This window comes from Genypterus blacodes, unplaced genomic scaffold (genome assembly GCF_046128005.1).
Source record: "Genypterus blacodes isolate CSIRO-AG114 ecotype Tasmania unplaced genomic scaffold, CSIRO-AGI_Gbla_v1 ptg000072l_1, whole genome shotgun sequence".
Taxonomy (NCBI): Eukaryota; Metazoa; Chordata; class Actinopteri; order Ophidiiformes; family Ophidiidae; genus Genypterus; species Genypterus blacodes.
Window position 1 is genome coordinate 93,694 of NW_027466882.1, and position 22,176 is coordinate 115,869.

The 22,176-nt window shown below is 40.4% G+C and overlaps 2 protein-coding genes across 2 annotated transcripts in view; one reads left to right on the top strand and one right to left on the bottom strand.

Moving 5' to 3' along the window:
- LOC143005726 (CMP-N-acetylneuraminate-beta-galactosamide-alpha-2,3-sialyltransferase 2-like) overlaps window positions 1–22,176 on the bottom strand; it is a 50,839-nt gene that overhangs the window by 24,041 nt on the left and 4,622 nt on the right. The window contains exon 2 of the mRNA XM_076157084.1: window positions 20,314–20,557. Coding sequence (XP_076013199.1) covers window positions 20,314–20,557 — 244 coding nt within the window. The remainder of the gene's footprint in view (window positions 1–20,313; window positions 20,558–22,176) is intronic.
- The window catches only part of LOC143005749 (CMP-N-acetylneuraminate-beta-galactosamide-alpha-2,3-sialyltransferase 1-like), a 51,474-nt gene continuing 43,913 nt past the window's right edge, over window positions 14,616–22,176 (top strand). Inside the window, exon 1 of the mRNA XM_076157122.1 lies at window positions 14,616–14,904. The gene's annotated coding sequence lies outside the window, so the exon portion shown is untranslated. The remainder of the gene's footprint in view (window positions 14,905–22,176) is intronic.

Consider the following 22,176-nt stretch of genomic DNA (forward strand, 5'->3'; position numbering starts at 1 on the left):
ACTTCAAATGCCAGACAATAAACAGAAAGCTCACTTGATTTTGAAGCAAAGCCAAGATTTTGATATTGTATAATTTTTCCAAAATCTCAATACTGATGGATAAACATATAGTAGCATGTTTAAAATGACTACTTTGCACACCTCAGTGCATTTTAACACTACATGGTTTGAATGCAAGCGTTTTACTGTTATTTTTGTCGATGTGTTACTCGTAAAAGGAGGATATGTGAAGGATATTGGCATGTTTGTAAATAGAGCTCAGTAAATACAGATGTCATTTTACCTCTGAATGAACAGTCTGTCCTGAGCTCAGATTGTCATCCTTGAAATGCATCGCAAGGACTCCCGAGGCTTTACATCGCCGCACAAAAGAGCCGTGAGAAGGAACACCACCCACTTTCGTCTCTCTTTGAGGCTGTCACGCCAAACCAAAGACTATTTTCTTGCTGCCACTCACTGAAGGATGGTACTTCAAGGTCTGCCAAGGTGGAAAGCAAAAGATGATGTAGCCTTTTCCTCGCAGTTCTTTCCCTTTTTCTAGGATGTCCAACCTTGCAGTCTCCTTTAATTTCACTATTACAAATGGGGCAGATCAGCACAGAGGAATGATGCAGTATTGAATTAGTCACAAGGCACACTCTGTGAAAAGGTCACTGTGATGTGCATGGATCTGGACCTTTATTATATGAGTCAGTGGCATCAAGCCAACTAATGAAATGGATTGAATAAGAAGGGTATACTGTTTATGTCATACGTGTGAAAAAAAGGTCCGGATCTTACAACAAGCCTTTCCCTTGGAAGAGATGCTGTCATACTGTCAAATCATTTTCCTTTAGAATGAAATTCCTACCACTTGCTTCAAACACAAAGCCAGGATCATTAAAAATAATCAATCTCGCAAACGCAGATCTTTAATTCATTATTGTGATGTTACTGCGGCTGCTTTTGTACTTGTGTCTAAATGCATAATTAATCAGCAGCATTGAGACTATGGAGGAGCACTCGACTAATGAGAAACAAAGGTTCAGTAAACAGTATAGGATTCAAATAGACATAAAAATAGAAAGATGAGTGTTAAGATCGGCGAGCATGTAAATTCATTTTAGCTGAAGGAAGAGAGGGAAGGGGGCTGAGGCAATTTATTTGCAGGCCAAGGTCTCACTTCACAGTTTTCTCTCCAATAAAAAGAAGCTCAAGTAGCGTGACAAGATTACGTGGTGAGAGGGAATTGCTTTTAAAAGTCGTGGAGACAAACCTGGAAGTGAAAGATGCAAAAATCCTACTTGTAGCTCAACATTGAGTCTCAGTGTAAAATGGGGCAGGGGCAGATTTTAGCTTGGATATGCTAAAGTGAAATCTATTTTTAGACTGTCAGATCAATGTAATGCTGAGACAAATCAATGGCTTGAATTGTGCTCTCTTACATTATGCTCTCTATTGATCTCCTGCCTCGTGTCTCCAATATAGAAATTAAACTCCCTGGTTAAATCAGAGGGTGATGATGTCTGCCAGCATTTGCGTTATGTCAAAGCGATCAAATAGTCACATTAAAGCATGGCGTCTGCTCTCCATCGCCATGTATAATGGAGGGAGGATTAAGCCATCGCTTTTCTGTCTAGGGCCTATAGCTTCACATGGGGAGTTCAGTCCTGGTCCTCTTCCCCCAGGAATAACAGGGAGAGATCAGATCCTGATGCAGGAATATTCCCATAAACCCTCAGTGCCATCTCCCTGCTGCTCCTTCATCCCATCGACTCTCCACCAACTACAGATGTGGGACATTAAGAGATAAACCGAGTAGAAATAATCCAATTGCCTCTAATGGGCATAGCTGTGATGAAAATATCTAAAGAGTGTCTTGAATCCCCTGAAAAGCCCTGTCTAATTACTGGAGCAGTGGAGTCTTGTTTACAAGAGAATGTTTCCAAGGTGAGTTGTCAAAGTGTGAAATTTCACATGGAGCAGGAAAGCAGCTCCTAACTAGCAGCTCTAGGAGATTAAAGCACTCGAGTAGATCTATTTTAGCCACATCTGCTCTGGAGAAAGCATTGTTGTGGTATGTGCTGCAAAAAGTTTCATACATTAAATACATATGTTGTGAAACTTTGTCTTGTCTAATGAAAAGGTTTCCATCACAGGTATGTATCCTTCCCTGCCATTTCTTCTGATCTTGTTTGACCGAAGGTGATCATGCTGGTCCAGACACTTGAGCAGAGGCCCTCAGGTATTCAAATCCCTTCAGTTATGCTATTAGGACAGCATGATTATCTTCCAACTCAAACCTCAACATCAAGAGAAGGTACGTGAGGTAAGGTGAGTACATCTCAGTGAGTTCGGTTCCTGGAAAGACCTCCAGTTGCAAAGATGTATTGCTGATTGCTGAAGAAATCGGTAAATTATTGACCACCATTGCACTATTGTTTATATTTTGTCAATAATCTGCATCAAAGGTTCACTAGAACACACTTTATAATGTATATGTGTCTTAAATGTTGTAGTTATTATAATTGTGGTATGGGAAATAGGATGAATTTGTATTAGAATACAATGTTATGTAAAACATTTGCAAAAGTCTGCAGTGCCCCAAAAATGCTATGATGGAATGCTGCAGTGGAAATACTGTACAGAAACATTCAACAATGATTTATTTAAAAGACTGTCGGCTATTATCTGCTAGTACCTAAACTAAACCCACCTTAAAATACTTTGCTGAAAGATTGTTTTTTGTTATGATTGTGTTTGAAGGGAATAAATGATAAACAAGGAAGAGGTGCTCAACGTTTACGGTAATGACGAGTGAATGATAAGTGAAAAGTGTTTAGATACCAGGGCCACATTCATAAAGCCGGTTGAGAACAGAGCCATGTCAGAGTCATGTTCAGGATTTCAGTTTTTTTGCAGGGTTTAGTTAACGTAAAAATCATGATGACGTTTTAAAATCATTTTCAGTGAGTTTTAACGTTGCCAACACCAAACACGTTCAATCTTATATATCTGCATACTTAAGGTGTTTACTCACCTGAATCCTTTGGTCTGGTTGAATTAGACTGAATGAATCCACTCATTGATCATCTCTCACTTGGCTCAATTAGTGGAGGATCGGAGAATCGGCACCCAGAATAGATGTGGTCATTTGCCTTGTTTAGGACGCTGCTTCCCTCATTTGTTCACTCCCTTCATTCCCTGCATTGGTGTATGCATATCCTGTAAATTTGAATTATTGAATTATTCCATTTTACATACTAACATAACTTTTTTTTTTCTGTTGCAGAGCTTTAAACCACACACACCCACACAAACAAGAACACTGGATTTCCAAGAGAATAAGAAAACAAACTGCAGTGCATTTTAAATGTGTCCCCATCTATCCATGGGCCTTTCATAGCTGCAGCTTAACAACCAGGTTTAATAACTAATATGGGTATGTGTACTCCTTTTGTTTGTTTAATTTAAGCAGGTCTGGAGACCAAAATGACCACAATGAGACATTTGTTTGTGATGTGAACATGTAGTTGATTGGAGTTGATAAGCAGGATGTAACATATATTATAGCTTAAACAGTATGGCTTCACATTAACATGTTGACTGTTCAGATTTGTCTTCAGTCTGTCTTGGATCAGCGGGTATAGAGATGGATGGACACTTGAATTTGTAATGTTTGTTATACATGAAAACACCTCAAATGTACTAGATTCTCAAGGTTCTCCTGAAGAAAAAGAAGAAAAATATATGTGATGCTGACTGTTTAAAATTAGCTGAATATAACAAGAAGCAGTAGATGTGGGTTGAGTTCAGGCACCTGATTCATCAGTGACTAAATGATAGATTAGTTAAAATGCTTTGAACAGCTTTTGAGATGCAAGTTCTCCAGTTTGCTTTAGAAAAACATGTCGAATAAAGTAATGTGAGGTTCTTTCTAACCCAAAAGTAAAGAAATCATAAATAATAACCTGTTTTGAATACCTTGCAAAACACCCAGTATATGTCTACTGCCTTTCTGTCTTCCAGCGATGTACAGCCATTTCTTCAGGCATGTTGTGAAATGAAAAATTCAGTATAATAGTTGATCTGTCTCTCTCTCACTGCATCTTACGGCACGCTCCTCTTCTCACAGCAGCATGAACAAAATTGAAATTGAAGGAAACCATAAATGATATTTAACTGGAGCGAAATTGTCGTGTTTAGTGAGTTCATTAGTCATTCATACCTTCATACATTTTAAAGCCCTCTGGACCATTGTGGAAAATTGAGTGTTGTCATGAGTCGTTGTGACGACTATGAAGATAAAAAGACAAGAAGGAAAAACCACAGAGCAGTGAAATGAAAAAGCTTTCAATTGCACCGGCAGGATGAAAAGCTCTTTCTACTGAGCGTCATGTTTGGTGGAAGAAAGGCTAAATTAAATACTGGTATTTCCCACTTAAAAACAACAGTCAGAGGCAGGAACAAATGAGAGGCTGCTCATTCTGTGCTCCTCAAATTTAATCAGACTGATGCAAAAATGCCAGTCGGTACAAAAGGGTGCCTGTGGTACGTCAAATGTCACCTGAAATGTCAGAAGCGGTTGCTTAATTGATATGTAGGCTATTATATGCCTGCAACCTTTGCCTCTGCACTCAACAGCCAGTCACTGCAGTGTAACCTACGTATATTACTGGAGCTATTGTGACAGAGATGACACATATTTAATTCAAAGGAGCTGTGTAAGAGTCAGTAAAGTGCTACCTCCTTTGAATGTTAATAGTGCACATACACATGGTGCTTTTAAGAGCTCATCCTCAGGTCTCAGAGTGAAACACACTCTCTCCCAGTGCGTTCTTCCCAAGTGTACATGTCAAACACTCTTTGAAGTTGTTAGAAATCTGGCAAAAGAGCCTGTTAGTACCTCAGCAGTACCGCTGCACTCCAGCTAGAAATTCGCTTTTCAGAAAGTCTGAAAGGGAAAAAAAGGACAAAGGCAACCACCAAGGATTTCTTTTTTTTCTACTTTCTGTTAGGATAAATCAGACGGGAGCAAAGGGGCTGGAGGATTGTGAGGGGCATCTGGTCTCAGAACCAACATAAAGTTGTTTTGATCCTCCGGTATTTGGGAGGAGATACGGGGGAGATCTGTGTGAATGTGTGTGTGTCTGGCATTCAGAATTTGGATGATCCCAACATATCTACACTGATCTTCTATGCATGGTAACACATAAACATATCTCATACATGACATCCTTGCTTTTTTTCGTTCCCCATGCACACAGCACCCAAACATCTGATGGTGTGGTTTTATTTTGCTCTGGCACTCTAGGGGCCTTGGTGTGCTTCAAAAGAAGTAGGTCAAATGACGCTGACTGTACCCATGTACAGGGTTGCTTGAAGGTGGAGTGCAAAGCTGCTAAAGCGAAGTCGAGGAATTGGAAAGAGGAATTCTGCATCTTCTCGGTGTCTATGTGATCACAAAGTACCAAAAAGGCACCAACAGACTAGCTGACTTAACATGTCTAAACACACACCAGCCTCTCACACTGAACAACAATCCCAGATGCCACATTCCAGTGATAACCCCTGAACCCCACACTCCTTCACTGCCACTGTGAAAAAAATTGTAAAAGAGAACACCTCCAACATATTTATGATGTTCATACCAAAGGGTTTTAAGTGCCTAAACAGTGATGGATGAAGTTTTGAAAAAGCATTTTTTTAAAAAATCCACCTTAACAAACCTAAGGCAGTGGTACCTAAAGTGTCTCCTGGTGGTTTCTCATAAATTATCATAGTAATGTAAGTGGATCCTTGTGTGTTTTCCTTTGACACCTACCTGAGGCCAAACATGTACTGGACAGATGTCATGACATTTATTGAGCTCCTTCATGCTCCCATTAGAGGATATACCCTTTCAATGTTCAACACTACATTCATTTTCCACTACTGCCCGTACATGCCAATTCAATCTCACTTCACATAATACACTGGTGACTGAGCACATTTATGCTCCCAAAGGAATACACCCTTTCCATTTCAGTGACTCCATAATAGCAAATTCATCAGAATGTTATTTGCCAACACTATTGTATTGTGAGATGTAATAAATAACGCTGCCCGTACACACTGAGCAATGGGCTCCAAACTTCTCCCAAGCTTGTTTAATTTTATTATCACTTTCTGCCAAGTTCTCTGTAATCTTCACTCTCTCTCATAATATACACAAATAGCAGATCAATTTGGAGTTAGAGATGTGGCAAGCGTTGCACGTTCCCATGAACCCAGCCGACACCCAGCCGTTTTTTTCTCCTGGCAGCAGTGAATTGATAATCTGCTGAAATTCCCCTTTCGCGGCATGTGGAGCTACCGTAGAATTGGTAGAGACAGCGTTCAGAGCTGTAACAGTCTACTCTCTATCAAACACCATCTAATCCTCATTGCCCATGGGAGCATAATCACAAAACAGCAACATGTCCATAACACAATTAACTACATGACATGAACTTAGCAAATATCAGTGTTTCATTATTAAAATCCCAACTGAGACAAAACATTTGCTTTGATATTATCAGCTTTTTCTCTAAATCTCTGAATCAGTGTTGCACTGCTATGACAGCAAAGCTTACTTGCATCCACAATAATCTGTTCAATTCTCTGCCATCTGAATTTCTCTCACTAGAGACCATTGTATTGTCCCGGAGAGTGATCATTAAAATTTAAGCATTTCAGCATGCAACTGTATATTAATTTGTTTACCCATTGCAATTGATATGAATTTAAATTCACACAGTGGAAAGGTGAAGGAAATAAAGGATGAAGCTGCAAGATTCATGCCTGGAAAAGTGCCAAAAAAAAGGCAACCTGGTCTATTTTTCCCCTGGTCTAATTAGGTGTCCATCTGGAATCTCTGGGAATGAGTGCAGTGGTTTCCATCAAATAATGAAGGGCGCAAAACCTCAGAGTCGACACTTCTCATCGATGGGACGACTGTTGAAGACGACTGATAGAAAAGAGGCCTCCCATCAGACAGAAGCCCAACAAACTGGTAATCCTTTTGCATTGTGAGATGAGATATTGTAGTTAGCCAAGTGACCTTGGCTCTGTTTGAGAAGGATATTGCCAGAGGGCTGTACGCTTCATGCTGGGAGACACTGTTATTTGGCGCTCAGATACTGCAGCTGAAGCCCAGCATGCATAGCACTCTGTTGGAAAAAAAATCACATTCTTGTCAGACTCCTTTATCCTGGAGTTTGAGCCTGTATGCAGCACTGGCATGTATGAGCCCCTGATTGTCTATGTTATTATAGAGGAGATTGTCATTTTCCTTTGCTTATTGTTTCTCCAAACGGAAAAACTTAAACACTAAGACCACATTTTCCACCCAGGCATCTCAAGTTAATATCCAATACGACAAAACTAAAGGGCCTAAACTGTCTTAAACTATTTGATTGGTCATTTACTTCTACAACTACTGCTCCTTACCAGTTGCTACGTCACTAATGCGTAACATCTTTCAGTTCGCTGCCTTGAACACACAAGTAAGAAGCTTGTGTATTTGGTGTTTGGCCAGATCCATGGTCAGGCACTGACCAATCACAACAGAGTGGGCTTTTCCACGAGGGAGCCTTGAAGAGACAAGTACCAAAAAGGTATGTTTTGATAATGGACATTTATCAGCTTTATTTGCATATTAAGCCATTGGAAGCTTTCATAACGGAATTGAAATTTACAGCCTGGAAATCTGCGTAGTCCCCTTTGATTATAAATGGACTCAAATAAAGATTTTCTTTGGCTTGGAATCCACACCACATGTCCCCATTTACTTGCCAGACACTTAACCACCTTCAGAATTGGATAGATTCTTGCAAAATTAATTATCAACTTGAAATTGAGTATTCTTAATATCCATGTTTTTTGGATTGGTCACACAGGGATTCATTGTACTGAACGCGTTGCATTATATTTGAAATATGTCATTCCAATATGTTATACCAGTGCCTCTGGGTACTTTTATGTAAATTAGTGACTTGAGACTGTAATTTCATTTTGCCATCAAATATGTTATTTAAAAAAAGGCAATTTAGTACATTTCCTTATTCATAACTGATGGCCATTATACAAGTTATAAGAGTGATTAGAAGGTAGAAATCCTGACAAAGTGTGAATCCACAAAATCTATCTTCCATTCACTGTTAATTGAACATCTCCAGGTAAGCACTCGGAGAGAATTGTTAATGATCAGGGTATTGATTGTCCTGTGCAGGGTCTTCAGTGTTACATTGGCAATGCTACAGAAAGTGACCAAATCCAATCTTGCCCTTCTATTGTAATTAGTAGCTGGCATTATCCCTCACATTTAAATTTCATGACCTGAGGACAAAGAAGACCAGTGAAAAGTAAAGAATTGCACGGCTGCCTATTTGAGCATCAACTATTAATCTTGATCCCCAAACCTTTTGTAGAAGTGAGCTGTACATTGTGTTTCTGCTGGACAAAGACAAATGTGTGGCATTTAACAGGCAACATATTTATCTCCATGTTTTTTAATTAATAGTCTATTTGGAAACTTTTGTAGTGCTTTCGTGTGAAAAAAAATAATCCATCCATCTGCTGTCCCTTGTTGCAGAACAGCTATGCACACTGAGTGAAAACAGGATGTTTTTAAATACTGCTTCATTACGGCATCCCCCTGAAAAGCAAGATCTTTCTGGTTGGCCAGCTGTGTCAGAGCAGACAAGAACTCATTGGGTGTGTCTTACCAGGTATGTGATGTGAATTCCCATTGTACATGTTGACGACAACATGTTACTGAAGTAGAGGACCAATCCATTTTGCAGCTTCTATGGCAGTTCAGGGCCTATAGGGCTTGTCCTATTGGATGTATTTCTCTAGTCATCAACCTTTTTCACATCTTTGACAATATTCTACGCACACTCCTTACTATAAAAAAAGTATAGGACAATTAACAAAAAGGATATGTCCTGTATAAATATTTTTTTAAATGTCCATGACGAGCAGGGTTCTACTTTCCTAGGAGAAATAGTAACAGTGTTATTTTCTAGCGTAAATATAAGCAGGGAAGGTAGAGCAAACACAATAAGCCACAGTCTACACTGGCTTGCTTTATTATTAAAGTATGGTCAGTGCCTGCAGTGGGTACAAAGCACTGAGGCATACCACTACCTGCCACCACATCCACCCCCTTACCATTATAGGTGTTACAAATTGTGGATTATCACTTTAAATTAAATACCACTCGCATTGCCTTCTTACCAAAGTAAGCACAGTGTCTTCCCCCTCCCCCACCCTCCTCCCACATTCACACACACTGCCAGTAGTCATCATCCAATCCTGTATGTTCAGCTGGCCTGTCAAGTCCCCATCTAGCCAAGTGCCCATCCATCTGTTGAACCTAAGACAGCATGCAAATTTGTACTGCAGAGAAAAATCTTCTATCAAATGATAAACTTATCTGTATGCAAACCATTGGCTCACAGGGCCCCTCAGGCTCTGAGGGTCTGGGGGTCTGGGAGATGCTGCAGAAATCGCAGCCATGGGCATTTTGCTTCTCCACAAACTGAAGTAAAACCCACACAGAGCACTTTCTTTTATCACAATGTACCACTGTTCCTGTCCAAGTACAATTTTTTTTTTTTTTTTTTTTTTTTTTATTAGAGAAAGCATTTGACATGACAATGAGCATACAGTTATGGGACATTTTGAAGATCTCTTTGTTATACAGAAGAGGGGGGGAAAGAGAAGAAATGTTGACCTATGGTATGTGATACACAAGTGGACAAAATGTATAAAAAGGCGAGAGGACAGTGACTCGGGCTAATGACCCGTGTTTATAACAGCGTTGTTGGAGATAAATAGTTGTGTTCAGTGTCAAAATGAAACTAGTGAAACTGCTATTTTGGTCCATGTGTGTAGCACATTACCATGTACTGTTATTCATTTATTTTTATGATTATTATAATAAGGTGACTTTTTTTTAAATAACATACGGGAGGGAAGAGAGGCAGAGTGAGAGGGAGTGAGAGGAAGGAGAACTGTAACCCTGAAGAGAACCAGGCTATGTAATGTTCAAGTTAATTAAGACAGTAGGGTGACAAACAGGGCGACAATAGAAAGCCACAGCCATCGAAGGTTATGTAGAAATGATATAGTAGGATGAGCTTTAACAGGATGACATCATACAACGATGCAGGCAGCTACACATCGCATCATAGGCTGTTTCTTTTAAATATAATTTGTTTAACTTCCTTGCTGGATCAATCTTTGTTTTGTTTATTTAATGTTTTAATGTCTGTATTTTAGCAAATGTCATATTTGTATATAACAGTTATATGTGAGTGCTATCATTAGGGTAATATTTTCATGTATTCTTCCTGCTTAAACAGCTTTATATAACATTTGTACCTGAAAATAGAAAATATTCTTCATAGCAACATACTTTAGTCATTGGAAAAGTAAATTCTTTCAGTGTTTGTTCTTCCTTTTTTTGTATAAAAACACAGACACAGACACACGCACGCATGCACGCACGCACGCACGCACGCACGAACGCACGCAGTGGCATGTAACTTTCTAACTTTCCACAGGTTGTTTCTTCGTCTTCTTGCACACTTTCCAACACTTATCCTCAGGGCTCTGGACATATCAACAAAGCAAAAAAATGTACCGATACTTGTGAAAGTACCTGGGGAGCTGGCAGTGTTCAGGCTTCATAAAATCAAAGTCATTAATCTTTTCTGTTTTGTTGCACAACCAAGTTTCTGTTTTCTCACTGTGGATGTGAACCTAACCTGTTACCCAATTTAGAAAAGTTTAAAAGGTTTAGTTCTTCTCCACTGTTTTCTCTGTCTCCCTCTCAGTTTCTCTGTCTCACACAAACACACACAAACATACAAACACAGGGAGTCAGGTGAAACATTCAACACGTTGAGCACTATTTAAAGAAAATGCAAAACTATTTATTTAACTGATTAGTAAAGCTTCAAATCATGTTGTAATCATTCCGGGGTTTAATGCACCTGTCCGACGGAGCTCAGTGGGGTTTTTAAAGCTTTTTCATGGCCTTGGGGGTAGAGAGAAACTGTTACTTCGGCGAGAGAACGGACCTCAGCAATAGGTCTCAATAGGCCTGAGGCTATTATGGCTGAGTGAGGTGAAGCTGCAGTGACTGCTCACAACATAAGGCAGTTCACTTAAGCTACCAGACACCTCTGTTATACTGCTACTCTGCTCCAGCTGATAGACGTACTTATGGAGAAGGAATTCTGTAAGCAAATTTAGAAATATACAAATGTAGGCATCTCATAGATAAAAAATGTGCCACAGTATAACTTAACTGTGCAGTTAAGGCACCTAATAGCCCTACAAGGAATATTAAAGGCATTTTATAGAGCGCTGTTATATTTTAGAAGACATTTAGCAGCATTTAATTTAAAAAAATGAGATGGTGAGATGGGACCGTAACCCATAAATGGACATCTGGAGTCTGAAATTATTTTTCAAACATTCCTCTCCATTGTTCTTTTTCACTTCCAATTCAAAATAAATGCCTATTTAAAAATACATAATAACCTGTTATTGAAACAACATTTTTAAATTGTTGTGCATGATCATTCTTGAATCACTTTTTGCTGATCAGGCCGGTCATTAATTCAAAAAGGGTTAATGGCAGGTATTCCTTCCAGCAGAGTATTTTTGATTTTTTTAAACTTAATATTTACGTATAAAATAAACACTGGCAGGCTTTTTGTCAAAATGTTCATCAAACTCTTAAAAACATCTGAAGATATAGAGAAACAAATCAATAAAATCAAGCAATCAAGTTTTGTTGTCCTCGATCACCTGATTAATCTCTGTATCAGGCTTCTTATCTATCCCTCCAGCTGGAAAGTATTAAACTCTTATTTTGAAATACAGGCTGTTGTGGCAAATTAATTATCAAGTTCAATCTGGTGAGAAATCCAAAGTCTTCAGCAGAGAGGACCCGATATACAAGTCACACAAGCATTCAAAATCCATATGCCCTTACGAGGTCTGTTCACTGGATCATTTCAAAGCTTTAATATTCTCCTCATAACAGCCCTCCCAACAGACTTATCTTAAACAACAGCTGAAGCTGTTGGTTACAATCTGATTCTGGTTACTGATTGTAGTTTCCACATTCCTTATGAAACTACAGTTGATACATATTGTGGCAAACTGTCAGAGACCATGGAGCTACACCTCCTTGTCCTTGGTTAAGAGTGTGCAAGCACTAATAGGCTTTCAATGTTATTTCCCATGACAAGGCCAATATCCATTCACTCAATAACGTCAAAATTACTGGAAAAAAATATTTCTAACCAATAACTCAACCCTCTTAAAAGCAATAACCTCCTCAGAAACTTTCAAATTATTGTTTACGCTCTGCCCTACCGTACCCATGTCGGCATTATTACTATTTATTGAAAAAAGTAATTTTGCTGGAGCCCTTTTTTTACTTATAATATGGGAGTTCCACAAGGCAGTAGTTTGGATCCTTTTCTCTTTCCTCTGTAGATCAATGATCTTCCCAATGTGTGTAAATGCGCAAATTGTTTATTGTATGGGGATGATACTCTCATCTTTATTTGTGATTAGAAAACTGATGTCATAAACTCAAAACTCTCTGCATTACTTACATGATTAGTTGTAATCGAATCATCTATCACTGTCAATAAAACAAATGTATGTATTTCCATTCAACTATGAAATCTATAGCTATACATGACCCTATTCGTTTTGCAAATCAAACCTTTTTCTGTCACAAAAACCTTTAAATAGTCGGGTATTCCTCGACTCACATCTCCTGTTATTTCCTGTTTAATTTTGCATGTTCTGTTGTGTATTTCCTGTTACTTCCTGCCCTTGGGTTTACCTGTCTTGTCCCGTCTAAATGGTTTCACCTGTGTAATTGTCCACACCGGTTCCTCATTGTCACCTGTCTGTCTGAGTATTTACTCTGAATCTTTCCTTCACCTCTTGTCAGTTTGTCCTGCTTCTGTTCCTGATTCTTTCCATGTCTCTGTATCCTGTCCTGGTCTTGTCTGTGCTTTTTGTGTTCTCAGATTGTTCTAGTAAGTTTAGCTCCCTGTGTTGTAGCTCTCTTTAATCTTTTCTGTTCATCTGTTTTTTGTTCTTCTGCTGTTATTTTGGTTACTTTTTGTTAGCTACAGTGTTCCCCTCATTCTTGACACCAGTTTTGTGTCTCCTGTATTTGTTACTCATTTTTTCCCATGGCTTTATGCCAGGTATTTTTAGTTATTTCCTCTTTTGTCCCATGATTTGTTTTTCTTATATTTGAGTTTCCTGCTTCCTACTTGTCGCTCTTGCTCAATTTCCAGTTTACCCCTGTTATTAAACTGCTTCTCTGTAATCCGTGTGCGGTCCTGCACTTAGGTCCCGACCTGTTCCCAGTCATTACGGCACGAACCGACTCGCCAGGACTTTTTCTTTTCTCCAATCAGTCCCCTGAGACTGCCACATGACCGAGGGCATTAATGGACATCCCGTCGGGAATCCTGACCTTATTCCCCAGACTACAGCTTTCCAGGCTGAAACCCCAATGTGCCTAACGCTTTTCCAGAAGTTGCTCTCCCTTTGCCCCCAGTTCTGTGGCTTGTTTCCTTTTGTCTTGGGTTATCTGACTCCCGTGGCATCATTCACTTGCTTCAGCCCCCAGTCTGCAGTTACTGCTTCGGCCCCCCTCCAGCAGTCTTCTCCCGCTCCTGACCCCATGCCCGCAGTGGCAGTCTCTTTATCTGTTCCCATGTCTTCTGTTCCTGTCCTGGCACCAATGGTGGCTGTCCCATCTCCCGCTTCTGCTTTGAGGATTCCTGTTTTGGTCTAAACGACGACTGGACTTCGCCTGTCCTTGTTTGGACTATTGCTTATTTTTGTACTATTTCTATATGAACCATTTTTGCTTTTGTTATTTGAGTCTCCACGGTTACATTGTCTTGTCATTTCAACATATCTTTGCTGGCTGCCGTTGATTGCTCTGTTTTATCTCTCTACTTGCACATCACACATCATTGCTCTCCATTGTTTTTGTTCTCTTTTGTCTTTTCTTTTATTTCTGTTTGTATAAAATCTGTATTTCAACTTGTTCCATGAGTGGACAATCTGTAATGCCAGATGTGTTAAATAAAAGTCTTCAGGAAAAAAAATGAATTGCCAGAACAGTAGTTATGTAAACTGGGGCAAAAGAAAAACATGTGGCTTGGATTCTTAGTCACTCCACTTAACTGTAATTTTTTTCTTTTAGTCTCTGTTGTAATGTGATTTTTGCCATATGTGCTGCTATTCTATATGGAAAATGCACTTTTTTCTTTTACACTTCCCCCTTATTTAGAAGTGTAGTGGTAAATATGTTTTATTTTCAAAATAAAGAATATAAAGCCAAATTAAATGTAAGTGGGAAATAATGACCTTAGTCCTCAAAGGGTTGATTGTAGTTTAAGTGTATTGTTTGGACGATGACAACAGCACATGTCGTACATCACCTATGTGTGTGTGTGTGTGTGTGTGTGTGTGGTGCGTGGGGGGCGTATCAGTGTTGCGCCCCCGTGAACCACATGGTCAGCGCTCAGTGTGTTTGATTGCCTGGGAGCGAGTAACGGTGCGCGCATTTTCCTTTAGCAGACACGCGTGGATCGAGTTATTCCAGGACAGGAAAGCTCCCCAGTCCACACTCGTCCTCTCTCGTCTTCTGATAACGTCTCCTCCCCCCTTCCGCGTGTCCCTGCGTGGATATTGGCGATGTGAGGGTTCCAGTTTGGAGCAGGTTGTTCCTTAAACGCACCCCGGAGCTTTGACTGGATCCTCCGCGTTAGCTCTCCTCCGGGCTGCCGCTACGCTGGAAATAACGGGACTCCGACGCAAACCCGGTGCTGATTTAAAGTGAGTACCGGACTACAAAGCTTGTTCTACCCACACACTGCACTAATTTCACCTTTTATTCTAATTATAGCTTTTAATCTCTGTGCTTTAAACAGAATAGAGGGATTAAAGTCTCAAAGTGCAGGCACGATAACTTTCCGCTGCAAATATGAATACTTCATACTACAACGTGCTTTCCTCAGCTCAAGGCTTTGATGTTTTAGTCATCCATTGAAATATATAAATTCCCACATTCATTTGTGCTTAGAATCGATTTTATGAATCACAATTCTGCTCCCAGGGCTTATGTTTACTCGTGGTTTTGTTGAGAAAAGGCAACTGTAGCTCATGAGATCTGGGCTGATCTCTGTATTCTTAAAGCTTGAGGTCCACTGCCTCCAAAGACCAAACTATCCACTCTGTGCTGAGGTGGACCAAAGCAGAGCAACTGTTGAATATACAGTAGCTGTGGAGAAGGGAGAGGATCTTGAGCATTTGTGTTGTGCGAGCAGCCTCATTAAGTAAAACAACAACCTCCTCTGACAGAAGTCTTTTTAATTAGTTGTAAACATTAATCTGTCTTAATCAGCCTGTGTTTTACCATCACTGATGTGCCCGACTGAGAATAAACTCCAGGTTTATGGGTTATGAGTTTGGAAATGATCCCCTTCAGTGTGTATTTCATGCAATGTCACCTCATTTACTAATGAAGGCGTCTGCTGCATGCTGGTTAATTTCCCACTGAAGCCTCTCCTTGCCATTATAAATAATAAGCAAGTGGAATACATTAGCCTGAGCCGGTTCCTCATCACGTCTCCAATCAGATTGGATGGCGTGACCTTGGGGGACCGCGCTGCAGTATTTAGAGAGGAGGGTGGCAGAGATGAAGATGGGATACATTGGTGGCATCCATTATCAAGGAACCCAATTACGTCTGGAAATTGTATTTGGCCCATACGATCGCCATTCATTACACTGTCGTCGCACATAGATGCTATTTTGAGAGAAATGTGTATGTAATCGAAAGTACACGCTAGAGTTAAGTGGTCGACGTCAGCATTCTCTTCTCTATACGTCTCTCTATATGTTGTAATTTCAAAAGTCTGTGTGTGATTCTGCGGAATGGAAGCCCTTTGTGGGTCTCTTTCAACAACAGAGCATGGAGGGAGCAATGAGTCACTGTGAATCATTGCAACTCTCTCCAGCTGCCAACCAGATGAAGACATGCTGCAAGGAAAAGTCTGATAAAATTGCAGTTGCAGTTGTGCTGCATTTTCCACATCAAAACCCACCGCCCTGACGTCTGCCATACAACACGGCCCCCAATACGGAACACATGAAAGTTTGTGAGAGTTTCCTACGCTATTTGAATATTCCACTTCTAAGATATTTGCTGGGAAGTATTTCCTGTAGATTTAGCTTGTGTATGCTGAGGAAAGTCAGCCCAGGCTTTAAGTTAATCAGTCATTCAGCTCTGCATTTCAGTCTCCGAGCTCCAGACAGAGGAATCCCCATGGTTTACCACAGAGCCAATCAGAGCCTTTCAGTTTCAGCTTTTACAACAAGTAACCGCGGAAAAAGTGATTCAAGCCCAGTCAGTGGTGGTCTGCATGGGTCTAGAGTGGTCTGCAGTATGTAGAGGTATATTTGACTAATATTCTGTCTTTTGTTCTGGCCACAGAACGTCTTTTTCCATCACTCTGTTCCCCTTGGACTACTCCCTTGGTTTTTGATTTGCCCTCTGTTTCCACTTAACAGTCCTGGCAGTTTTCCAAGAAACACCTCAGCACGTTTTTTTTTTTTCTCTCTCCACAAACCAGCATGAGCAGACATCTTGTGCTCTGGGCCCACATGTGTAAAACATGGCATTTATGTGAGCCTTCTTCAAATCCTGTCTCATCTTGGCTGCATTTTCCCCTGTTTGGGGATATGATTACAAAATGACAAATTAAACACGCTTGCCTGCACAACAAGACGTGGGATTGCTTTCGTAATCTTTCCTCGGTGAAATCAGCAATCTAGAGACGGCACATCGCTCCTGCGATTAGGTTTGGCAGATTAGTGCGTGACTTTTATCTGCAACTTCTTGTTTGTCAATTCACATTGGCAGGTGCCTTTGGAGAGGGAGAAGAAGGGAATTCACAGCTGTGCATTTCACGAGGGACAGATGCATTATTTAAAACCATACTGTACTTTGCAGATGTTTCATCTTTCAGACAGCTCAACCTTCGATTTCCATATCACAGCTACGGGACGTTTTGATGGACAGATGTGCTGTCCTTGAATTTCATCATTTCATTGTCGAGAGCCCCTGAACTATTTTCCATGAATTGTTCCCCCGCGTAGCGTCGAGTGCTGCGTTTGCTGCCCTAAATGTTCTGCGGCCCAATCCATAATGGAGAAGGCGTGTTGTTGTCAACGTAAAGCTGCTCCTGAGCCTTTTGTTCTCCTTTTAGTCATGTTGACAGGGCAGCAGCATCCATGACCTTGCCTGGAAAATACATTAATTCTTGCAGGAGTGATTCTTTTACAGTATGTATGGATTACATAAGACTCCAGTCTTAGCAGAGTCCACTTTCCTCCATGGTTCTCTGTTGCTTTGTTTTTAGTTTTTTCTCATTATATTTTTTATTGAAGAAAGCATTTGACATGACAATGAGCATACAGTTATAGGACATTTTGGAGATAGAGAAAAAGAGAAATGAGAGAAAGGAAAGTCTAGTATGCATCTCGCGTTTTGTGGGTTTATTTAAGGGAAAGGGTAATTGTTATGCCTCAGAGGTCCATTGTTAATTAGACGTGATCTCTGGGAGTCAAAGCTGTGTACCACCTGGCCCAGCCTTTAACACACCAGGTGCACCCAGCAAAACCGTCGGCCTTGGCATTATGTGGGTACGGCCCCTAAGAAGGCAGTCAAATGCGGACAGAGAGAGAGAGAGTGAGTGAGAGAGAGAGAATGAGCAGGGAAGACTGAAGTGTGCACGACATGTCTGCCAACTTTGGCAAAATGGCGGGCCTGAAAATGCCAGTAAAGAGGTTTATTTCATGGTTTTGAAGGCAGCACAAAAAAGGAATTAGTGTAAGTGTTTCGACACACACCTCGTCATACATCACACCTCTTTGTCTCACATTTCCAGTACTGCTAGGGATGAGGTGTGGCAGTATTCAAAACACTTCATGTGTAGGTTTGTGCACCTGAAACATTGAGATGAAGCAGTAAATATAAATGATACCTGGAGCTGTTGTTGTTATTTATTTCATACTGAATTATGGCACAAACAGAATGTAATCAAGTCCATAAAGCTGTTGGTACCTGCCGTTAGTTTGGTTGTTTACACCCGAAGGAGGTCATTTATTAAGATGGCTATCAAGCGTGTTCACAGAAAAACAGGGTCCAGATTATTTCTCTCTGAGTACTTATAATATTTGTAGAAATGAATAAATCCATCCCAAATCAAGCAAATGCTGCACCCACGCAGTGATTTAATGGGGACATAATGGAGCTGTAATTTAAAACAAATTGGAAACCAACGGCAGAGATACATGTTTAGCTTTAGATTGTTCAGTTTTCAGATAGATTTGAACCGGCATAATTGTAGAATTGCTTCAGTTGTTCTCTCTTTGCCCGTGAAGTCTGATTCCCTTGTTGCTCAAGCATGTTTCTTCTGCTCTGGGAGGAATTTACCCACCTTCATATATCGCCACTAACCCATCTGAGGTGATGGGACTCAGATATATGAACCATCCATGCAGATGTGCTATACACAAACAAATCACTGATGAAAATGAATGTTCGCATCTCTGTTCTCTCCAAAACAAAAGACCTTTGTCTTTTGGGCGCTGCAAAGTCAATAGGGCTTTTTTTTGTCCCCTCGCTCCAGCATCTGAAGTTCAAACTAATTCCCAAATGTGTCATCCCTTTGTTCTTTCAGCACAATGGAATTTGAAATGTAAATCAGATTTTACAGCATCTTTTTTTCCGATGGGTTGCTTGAAGCAGAGAAATAGTTTGAATGCAGCAGTAACTGTGCGGGGAGGCCTGCAGGCAGGATGTGCTCAAGTGTAGCGGATGATCTGGATCCATGTGATTTATTGTTGAAACTGTTTACTTTTCAAGGAATTGTTGTGTTTGGGTCTAGAAGCTTTCCTCAACTGTGTGTGTTGGCATTTCCACCTATACGCCGTACAGCATACAGTGCATACAGAACATATACAGTGGATATTTTTGCACACCACATGGGAAATATATATTTAATGCAGCGTTGTTGTCATAGAAGCAGAATGACAATTAGAACAGAGAGAACAATAGAACTGGTAGAATTCATCTGCATGGAGACTAATCACAATAAACTGGACTGTCACACTCATTACTTCCCCTAATGCTCCATTGCTGCAATCATTAATAACAGCTAATTAATATTTAAACATACTATGGAAAACAGGAGCTCTCTTCTGTTGAAAGGACCTCAAATATCCTTGAAGCGACCCAGAGAGTTACAGAGTCTCGCTAAATTTTGCTCTGGAGGTCGTTCCAGGGATAATGAGCAGGAGAAATGTAAATGCTCCGCCCTGCTTAACTGCTGGAGCACTTAAGATATGAGAGAGGCCAATCTGAAGAATTTAGACAGCTAATGAGCTGATGTTTTTTTTTTTATACATGCTGGGAGGAAAAACTGAACTATAAAACCATCTTTCATCTGTAAAGTATGGAGCAGGATTCTGATTTGCATGCATCGAGTTGATTTACACCACTTAGAGCTGCTTACCACTTAAGCATGGCTTTATGTGGATGTTCACAACAGGCAGGTGTGTGCATCGTTCTCGCGAGTAACATTGCCCTGAACTGCCTTCTTCTACACCTGCCAGACGTGGCCTCCAAAAGAAAATGACTGAAATTCCCTGAGAATGCGCGAGGCTTTATCAGTCCCTCATGCACGTGCTTCTCAGCCAATCGTCTGCAATGTTAATTAGAGTCTACAGTGTAATCAGTATGGAAAATGCATCTGGCTGCTTTTGTGCATGAACATACAGTACCCGTCGTATCTGAAGACTGCAGGCTCTTTCTAATTCTCTAGTTTTTATTGCCGAGATGGCTGAAATGAAAAACCCATTAAATGAAAGTTTATATTCTCAATTTTCATAGCAGGAAGTTGCATCAATGCAAAAACAAGATGCCACTCATTTCTGTGTGAAATGTATGAAAATGAGAAACAGAAACACCTTGGTTACAGAATGGTGAAACACTGTATGTATTTGCCGTTACAATACTATTCTTCTGAGGATTTGGAACACAAAGAAAAGGTCAAGGTCCCTCTCGCACCATATTCCTCCTATCCTCTTCTGATTGGACTTTTCCGGGATACAGATCTTTTTAGGCTCAGCTGTTCCTTGGTTTATTGGGTGTGTTTTGATTTGTTTGTGGTACTGTACAGTGCCATTCAGTGGACATGTCGGGTCGCGGGTCTTCATTTCAGGGAAGCAGGAAGTCTCCTTAAACATCAGCAGCGAGGTGTCAATGCTTGCAGACGGCATTGTCACTGGTGTGCTGGTAATCTGATTTGCGTTGTGATCCGCCATGAAGTTTGTACTCTGATGAGAAGTAGGAGAGCAGCAAGAGTCCTTCTCGGAGGAGGCTTCCCCCCCGTGCATAGTGAGCAGCTCATGCTCTTGACACCTGCAGTATCAGGAGGAACAATGCGCTTTCAAGAAGAGGAGGACTACAAGAACATTGGTATTTCTGAATCCACCGGGGATAACTATGCGCATCAATATGACCCTATCAGCAGTTGATCCTTGCACCTCCCTTATAATGATCCGCCTCTGCAGCTGCACCTCAATGGTCCTGACATTGCTTAAGTAATAACAGCGTTTTTTGTGCCGTGGCTGCAGATTTTCTAGATACCTCTACCCTCACCCCAACCCTAATTACCCTTAAAACATCCAAACTTTGTATAGTATTTAGTGTTTTGTTCACTTCCATTTGTAACCTTGCCCCAGGATCCAAGACGTGTTGAAGCGTGGTTGTAATGGACTGAACCAGCATCGTTCACTCACCTCTCACTGCAACACGACTGGTCTACTCTATACAGTATGTCTGTCACAGTGTGTGTCCTCATTTGACATTTTTTACTTTCATCATCTATCATTTAACCACATAAGATTATAAATAACAGCAGCAGTGTGGACTCCACTGACATTGACTTGTCTTGGTTTCAATTTGCCGACGTAAAATCACCAAACCAAAGATTAAAAATGTATTAGAAGACCTGCACATACCATATAGATCGAATAGACATATCAATAATAATGATAATAACCATCTCAATATACTATATATTCAAAAGCCCCCCAGCAAAAAATAATGATAACAGTATTTCAATAATTTGACCTGTAAGCTCATAAAATATAAATGTAAAACCATACTTACCTTATACACTATTCACACTGGGCCGTTATCCAGCAAGTCTTTGGCCCGAAAGGTAACTGGATTTATGATCAGCTTTATATCATTGGGAACCTGCAGGGGAGTACTTTAATGAACACTTGCCAAATCGGCTTTTAAATCTAATCAGTGTTTTCAAGTGTTTAATGGTCATAGTCAGATGTATTTCTTCGAGTGTTTTTTTCTGATTGGCTGTGTGGTAAAGAATAATAGTGCTAATTTTAAAACCCACATAAATGACTCCGCTAATTGTTACTAAGGACTTGGATCTCAGTGTTTGTGACTTGTAACTTGCCCTAGAGTTGCAACTGATACCCTTCCCTTATATTGCCATCTTCGGCACTCCATATGACCGACGCCAATTTAACACCCCACGAAAGGAAATGATCATGTTCACCTCTTTGCTTGCCAGACAACGCCTGCTCTTACGTTGGAAATCCCTCACCCCTCCCTCTATTTCGCAATGGCTTAAGGATACAATGTACTTTCTTAGACTCGAGAAAATCAAATACACTATGAGGAACCACACTGATAAGTTCTATCAGAGAGTTGCAACTGATACTTGAGACTTACGTGTGACTGGGTCCCGTCTCTGCTTAAAGTGCTACACATACCTTGAAATGAAGTGCTAGCAAAGACAAATGACTCAAAATAAAAGAGAAACTTTGACCAGACCTAATGCATAGTTCATGTTTGCTGTGATGGATTACAGTAAACATGAACTCTGTGGAGGTTATTTGCCACAGTGTGAAAACGAATGACAGGAAGTGACTTGTTCTGAATGGACAAATACGAGTCTTGAGTGTTTGCAGTAATCCTAACCCTTACAAAATACAAGCATTATCTTTTAA